Source organism: Phalangium opilio, unplaced genomic scaffold, assembly GCF_054372755.1.
Source record: "Phalangium opilio isolate 3A_F unplaced genomic scaffold, DU_Popi_V2 ptg000217l_1, whole genome shotgun sequence".
Taxonomy (NCBI): domain Eukaryota; kingdom Metazoa; phylum Arthropoda; class Arachnida; order Opiliones; family Phalangiidae; genus Phalangium; species Phalangium opilio.
In genome coordinates, this window is record NW_028324218.1 from 9244149 (window position 1) to 9252414 (window position 8266).

General features: G+C 35.7%; 1 protein-coding gene across 1 annotated transcript; it reads left to right on the top strand.

The window, feature by feature from the left end:
• Window positions 1-1024: 1024 nt before the first annotated feature.
• LOC149616154 (glycine receptor subunit beta-type 4-like) lies at window positions 1025-7764 on the top strand. The gene is made up of 6 exons (XM_089856158.1): window positions 1025-1094; window positions 1176-1243; window positions 4605-4845; window positions 5513-5680; window positions 6251-6588; window positions 7513-7764. Exons 1-6 carry the CDS (start codon window positions 1082-1084, stop codon window positions 7762-7764), a joined length of 1080 nt encoding a protein of 359 aa, XP_089712284.1. The 5' UTR covers window positions 1025-1081.
• Window positions 7765-8266: the final 502 nt, after the last annotated feature.

The window sequence follows — 8266 nt, forward strand, 5'->3', positions numbered from 1 at the left end:
GAGAGTCAGGCCACGCCCATATATACTTTTCTTAGTCACGAGCGGGCCTATCAGGGCAAGAAACATCTCTATTGTATTTTTGGTGCCCGATTTCTCTTAGGCGCTGATGAAAAGGAAGGGGGCGTTGAGACGTTCCACCAAAGACTAATGATGGACACTTAAAAAGGATTATTCACTTATGAAACAACTTATATCGATTGAACAAACCTTAACCATTGCCCAAAGCTTTTGAAAATAGTTTTAACGCATTACCATAAGACGTCTAGCATTGTTTCTAGAACAAACAATTATTCTGATCCGATTATTTCTTTAAGAAATACCTCTTAAACGATGTGCTCTGGAGTGTCTGTGTTGTTTATCTTAAGGTAAGTAAGGGAGTTAATGCAAATATGAGATTCTAAGAAGGCTGTAGAAGCGCATGTTTGAAAATTAATGATACTTTGACTGATATTTATCCACATTCAAAGTGCACTTCTCTCGCATGATTTAGATTATATCATAAGTTTATCTTCTTAAGTTTCCGTAAGGAATACCTAAAAGTAATAAAAAAACGATAATTTTTATTGGCATCAAATTTAGTAGCAGAAAAAAAGTGACACGTTTAATATTTACCTCCCTGTCTTGGATAAGGACAAATCTTCGAGATGTGGGCGAGTAATTTAGCAAAATCACTCACATCGCTTGGGCTATGATGACTTCATTAAAGGGGTATGATACAAGCTCCCCTTCCACATCTCGAAGTATATCATAAAGATTCCTCGTGTCGATTCTTTTTTTCTGATAGTAGGTGTAATGATCACTATTATCAGGCAGTTTTGCAGTTTCTGACCGTTTTGGACATTTAATAATTTTTATTGTATTACCATTTGTAAAGAATTACAAGAGAAAGTTGAAGAAAATAGTATAATCAGTCATTTAGTTGGGCTTTACTCGTACCAATATTGCAATGTAGTTACGTATTGTCACAGTTTTTTACACTTTTCTTATTTCTCACAGCTTTATGATTACTTATACAATCCCGGGAACGATTGACTGGCGATCTAGAAAACCTACTACGTGTTTTGATGACGAGAATTACACTATGGTTGACCAAAGTATGACTAAAATAGTAATTAACCTAATAATCGTACAAACAGAATATGCTAACAAATATTGTGTATTGCTTTTCATTTAAGATAAAATCACAGAAGTTTCTGTCGGATTAAAGATATTTCAGTTGTACGATTTCAACGAAGTTCTCATGGTAAGTTAATATCACACTCGATTGAAGTGTTAAAGTAAGTATCGGCTCTGGTTAGTTTATACAAATGACACAAGATGATCCCATAGTCGAGGGATGACTATGACTGACCGCTAAGCTAAGCAAAGACTAAGTAAAGAATAGTTAGCTCTGCCCTCGCGGAGATTTCTGATTGGTTCCTGCCTCTGGCAACGTAATATTGCTGTGTAGAAGGTTAGCCAGCATGTTAGGGGAGCCACAAGAGCCGACATTTGCTTTAAGACGATTGGTTGGGATGATTTTCAACATGAAAAGTGTTTTTAAGTTTTGGAATAATGTTCGGTTTAACAAAGGTCGAGGCTACACAACGCAGACTTTGCATTATCTGACTAGAAGCGAAATAAGTTTAATTCTTTGAATACCACTTAACACAGAAATTTATAGATAGTAGCCCGTCTTGTCATAGACCCAAGTTCTGAATGATGGTGCACATTGTGCAAACATGGCTATGTATAAATACTAAAGTATTATGGATTTCCAACTAGGCCAAAAATCTGGCCATTGAAATATGTGTTACATTCGCGGATGTTAATCGTTATTAAATTCGTGGCGAAAATAACCTGGTCACGTGGTGAAAAGGACCTATATAGGAGTGGCGGGTTTGAAATTTCGCCCATGCGCAGAGAGAAAAAACACAAATTTCCCTCTAACTCACAAGGTTGGGGGTTACAAAATGAACAATCGCCTAAGCGTGGAATGTTAGAGATGGGAATCCATAATACTTAGTACTAATACATATCCAAGGTGTAAACACGCCATTTTGCTTACGTGTTAATCTAAAAGCTCCTGATTGGCTGATTATTGGAGGAAAAGAGAGTGCTCCACCCATATTTTATTTCTTCATGGAAACGTTTGGGTGATGTTGGCCATTCATAAGTGCTACTATCTATACATTCCTGGTTGTATATTTTCCTCGAAAATGATTAACACTTAAAATTGTTCTTTGCAATAAGTGTGTTTTTGGATGCGTATGTAGGTGTAATGTTTAGTTCTTCCATTTATTGTGAAAGAGAGTAAGAATGAGTTTTACAGATAGTTTTTCATAGAAGATTTTTGATGAAGATTAATGTAGTCAGCTGTCAAACCAACAAATTCTTATTTTTATTTTCAAACATTTCGACTTAATGAGGTATGCCACTATTGACATTACTTTTGTATTTAGTTAAGGTGGAGCTGTATTTACTTACCATGTTTTGTTTTGCTTAACAAAAAGAGACAATATTTTGACGTTCAATTTCGGAAACGAACTAAATATTTTGACATTCAATTTCGAACACACCTTTATTATCAAAGCGACCATAGCCTTCGCGAAGTATAGACTTTGATAAGCGAGCGTTTTAAAATTTTCATTTTCTACTTCAAGTTCGTTAAATTAGGGCAAATTCTATTTTATTTTTGACTGATGTAACGCAGTTTTTGACTTTGACGTGCAAACCGTCATAACGAATCAGACGATCGGTGTTTTTACATAACTTGAAAATATCAAATATGACCTCAAAAGCTTCAACCGCTTTTAAATTGGTTTACTTTATACTAAATGTATGTGGTTTAGTACCCAAGTACAATGGACCAGATAAATCTAAATGGTTTAAAGCCAGAATTAGATCCGTTCCAATTATTTTACTATCAAATTTGTTCGTAATTCACACATTGTACAATTTTCGTCCTGACACTTCTACAATAATGACATTTCACAGCGTACAGTTGGTTCTGCGTTTCTTCACCATTGCTTACGTCACAAATATGGCCGTGTTTAAAAATTGGTTCACGAAATGTTGGAACATCGCGAAAGTTGAAATGAAGGATAATTCCGATTTTAAATGGAATATATCAAATTTTTTGAACTATAGCGTGATAAGTATACTTGTTTTTGCGTTCTTGCTACACGTGTACGCAATTTATAACTTATGCAATGCCGGTTCCAGGGTAATTCAAAATTTTATTAACACAACATGGACCGAATTTAGAAATTCAAACATAAACGAAGTTGGTTTTATGATTTTAATTGGAAATTGGCTCGAAACCTTTATATTGACTATTAGAACCCTGTTTCAACTTATGCTAGCACTTACCGTAGATATTATTAGAGCTAATCTTTCTTTGTTTGAAGAAAGTCTAGCTACCAGCAGTGATTTGGTGACCATTAGTTCAATTCACACGGAATTATTCGACACAATTCAGAATCTGGATTTTTTATTCCAGCATATTTTATTCATATGGCTTTTGGAATCTATCGCGGTTTTCTGTTTCGAATTGAACATATTTATTTCATTGAAAGATACCTTACTGTCCGAGAGAATATTATTTGGAACAGCAATAGCATTGACTATTAGCGCTTTTGCTTTGATGATGTACAGTTTGTCAAGTTTGGGAGGATTTAGGGTTAGATTAGCGGCAATTTGTCATAAACGTCTTTTGGCAACTAGCGTAAGAAACGTTTCATATGCTAATCAGACTTATAACGCTTTTCTGGTTTGTAAAATGAATACCGGACGACTAAATTTTATGTTACTAAGGTGTTACGACATTGATTACACATTTTTGTCTAGTATTTGTGGAGCCGTTTTTAGTTATTTACTGGTGATCAAATCAAACGCGTTTCTTCAAAAAAACGCCGATGTTCAAGGCCTATAGCGTCAAGATTATGTAATAACGGAAGAGGTAGTTTCAGGGGCAGAATTGAATTAGGATATCTCTTCTCTCTTGACGACCCTCATTTTAATATGAGCGCGTATCATAAGTTCAAAAGATATGTTCCAAAAGTTTGTTACTAGTTACTGAGAGCTTGTCATGAAGTGACGTAGGTGAAACGTCATACGCTCATTAGTTCAGCGATATCCAATAAACCTATTGTTTCTAGAACATGAAATTTAAGTGTCAAAGTGAACACCTTTGCTAATCTCGAAATGGCTGTTGTGTTCAATAGTACTTGAAAAAACTTTCTGGTATTTCCGAAATACTTTTCTTACCAGCAATTCTTTATAGTTGAAATTTTGTTTGAACAATATAACAAACTTTTTTAAGCAAACATCGGTTCATTCCAAGATGTATTAATTTTGACACAAGTCGATGGCTCTTTTAGTGGCCAATTGATATTTTATACACTTATCGTCTTTTAGTGTGGAAAATTAAATAATGATACCTGTGTAATAGCCAAATGTCAATGTTATACGCATTTGTCTCAACATACTATGTTCTTTTTTGTCTCTAAACATAACATAACTGTACATATTAAAATTGATGTTCAGGGATGTAACAATAGTCATTTAAAGCTTTAAAGTTTATTTTAGTTGTTTGTAATCAATTTTAATCTCACGTTCAATAGCAATTCACGTTGCAAACTCAACTCACTTTAGCCTGGACCGATCCTCTTTTGAATTTGGACGGAGTTTCTCTTAAAACATCGGAAATAGTTCCTAAACATGTCAGGGAATGTTTATGGAAACCGGATATAGTTTTTTACAATTGCAAAGATTCTACTCAATTTCAAGCGACAGTACCAAATACAGTCACCAAAATTATGCCTGGTCAATTTCTATACCAATATAGCAGGTACAGTACCATAAGTTCGTAAGATATGTTCACCATAAGTCTGCCACTGGTTACAAACTGGAGCTTGTCATGAAGTGAGTGAGGTAGGTCATAGATTCTCGTAAAGCAACGCCTGGTGAGGCGCTGCAAAGGCTTAGTACAGACTAAATAGGAAGATGGACTGCAAAAGCGAGTGTAGTCAATTCACGCGTTGTTCTTGAACTAGCTCGAGCTGTAAGTCTGTAGCATTACGTACTTATGAAACATATTTATAAACCTTTGCTGGTATATATAAAGGAACCACAATAAACTCTTTTCAAAAGGGGACCGCAGTATCGTCTGCTTGGTATAGGGTTAAGACGTTAGATGGGGCTTCAAAGTTACCAGTCTGCCAAAATCCTTATTGTTTGAAGTCATGTCTAAAGTCTTTGTTGTTCACAAACCAGATTATCAAACACGAGACTCTAATTTAACCTCCTACTTTTTCAAAAGGGTGCATTTTGACATTGCACAAAGAAAACTACATTTTAATATTTCACAGATTATCAATCATAGTAGCTTGTCAAATGGATTTCAGGGATTATCCGTTGGACACACAAGTGTGTTCATTGTTTGTTCAGTTCTGTGAGGACTTTTTAATGACATCTATTTTAGACTTATGGGTTTTAAAGTATTTTCAATTTTGATTGTCGTGTTTTGCAGTTTCTAGTAGGAATAATGAAGCAACTATAACTTGGATGCATAACTCTAAAAACAAAGCAGTTACTGGAATACCGAGCATTATAAAACATCAATTAGTTGATGATAAATTACAGCAATTTCAGATTGAAAAGTATGAGACTTATTCGCATAACATGTCATACACATCAGGTAAAAAATTGCATTTCTGTAGATATATTAAAAAGACATCAGGGTTATTGCACTACAAAAAACCACCCATTTTTAGGCGAAATTTCAGCTATAATATTTTTTTTATAATTTTAAACTATTGGTTGAACTTTGCACGGGAAGGAACTTGGGGGAATCTAGAGGGCATAAACATGCACTAAGGCTTCTCTACGCATGCGTCGTATAACTCTTCTCTCAAAACGTATACCAAATTGCGCATTTCCGCTAAAATTCTAGTAGAAAATTCATTTTGAATGGTATGCGTTATCAGTGCGGTTTGATTTTATTTCAAATCGTGAATAATTTGTAACAAAGCAACGTCGGTTTTTGTATTAATCGCCATGATTTTTCGACGTAATTTATGCGGAGTTAAAGGTATATTTATGCTTAGGTTTATTTTTGATTAGGCTTAGGCTAAGGTTAGGCTTAACGGGATGATCACATTACCGTGTTCTAGCCGAACGATTTCATCATGGTAGGCTTAGAATGCTGATTTTTCCTTTAAGGTTGATTATAATTATTAATTAAATATATTTTATTTTTTCGCTTCAGGCAATACGACAGTTCTTGAATGTCGTTTCACCTTTATTCGCTTCACAACTTCTAGTTTCGTCAATACTTACGTACCTACATTTTTGGTTGTTTGTATGGCCTATATCTCGTTTTGGTTGGACGTGCACGCCGTACCCGGTCGAGTGACATTGGGAATTACTGCCTTTCTAACCGTGGCCACGCACATGATATCAGCTAGAACTGCTTTACCGTCGGTCAACTACATTACCGCCCTTGATGTCTGGTTGTTCGGATGTCTAATATTGGTATTCATGTCACTCATCGAGTTCGTCATTGCAAATTCCTTGTCATCGAGTAATGTTTTTGCTAGGAAAAAGGTAAGAGCAACTTTTTGTTTGACTTGCGAGCATTTGCACTTTTTGCTATGACGCTTTCGGATCTGTATAAAAATTGAATGTAGCTTTGCGAAGCTAAAAAGAGACTGCAAATCCTTACATAGCCACTTCCATCTATGGCTTGTTTACTCAAAATATGCTTGCCAAACGGACTGAGGTTGCGGGGGGAACAAATAGGCATGTTAATGTCTTTGGTGTCAACAGCTTATTTCAATAGTTTGAAGCCAAAGGCAGGAACCAATCAGACCTCGTCCACGAGGGCGGAGCTAAAACTATCCTTTGCATCTAGATGCATTTTTTTAAACTAAACCTCAGTCGAGATCTGCTTTAAGGTGCAAACTATTTTCTCATTGTAATTTGCAAAGAACAAATAGGCCTGTTAAGGTCTTTGGTGTCAACAGCTTATTTCAATAGTTTGAAGCCAAAGGCAGTAACCAATCAGATCTCGTTCACGAGGGCGGAGCTAAAACTAGCCTTTGCATCTAGATGCATTTGTTTAAATTAAACCACAGTCGAGACCTGCTTTAAGGTTCAAACTCTTTGCTCATTGTAATTTGCAAAGAGGTACATTTCTCTCATCGTACACATCGAGTATGAGAATGCATCTGTTTTACTCCCCTCACACGTGTGCCTTTACACAGTGCTTCGAAATTTCGAATGACCTTGAAAATATAGCAGAACCTTTGCCGCGGTAACCTGTTTACAAAGCTGTCGCTCTAAACGGCTCGAATTGCTAGTCGTTGAATTGCACGATTAGGTATGGCATGCAAGATGAAAACAGGCTTTTATTTAATGCAACTCCTACGTCACAATTGAATCCAAATATCTTACTATTAAGCCACGCACGGTTCACAATGACACAAAATTGCACAATTAATGATTTTTTTTGTATATTCTTAAAAATAGATTAATTTTTACAATCGACGTAGCAATTCCGTGCAAAATGAGGACAATGATAATGCTAAAAAAACAAATGTAGAAAAACGTCGTACTTTAAGCAGACTTAGTACGAATAAGAGTTCCAATAACACTTTGATTGATTTCGAAAACGACGGATTGAAATTAGATCGATTAGCCAGAATAATCTTTCCAATTGTCACATTTGTATTCGTATCTATTTACTGGTTGTTTTACCTCTTTCATACCCGTCGAGTTTGAGCTAATATTTATCGTCATGAAACTATCAAGTGCCATAAAAGTATGGAACATTCAACGGTACCATGCGCCACTCTTATCGAGTTGCAAAACTTTTCAATCAATGATTTTTGTATGTACAACACATTTCATGATTTTGCTGTGTCCACGGTGTAAATGATTGTGGACTGCAGGTTCCTTAATGTACAAATGTGAACAAATATCGATTTAAATTTTATGACCTTATTATCTCTTTGTCCTACTCTTAAAATCTAAACTAAAAGGCTTTAGCAGAAGTAAGATAAGGGACTAGAAGTAAAGTGCTCTAGCATTGGTAATAGATCCTGGCACTAGTGAACAAATTTTAGGATTTTATGCCGCTTCCATCGCGCCTACACTAGAGAGAAAAAAATTGGTTGAGTTCCAAAAAAAATTCCAAACCTCTTCCCATCAACCTAAAAGCCGCGGAACACGGACGCGGGTGCTTGAATCTTGTTCGGCCGTCTATCGCCACGAGCGTCTCACG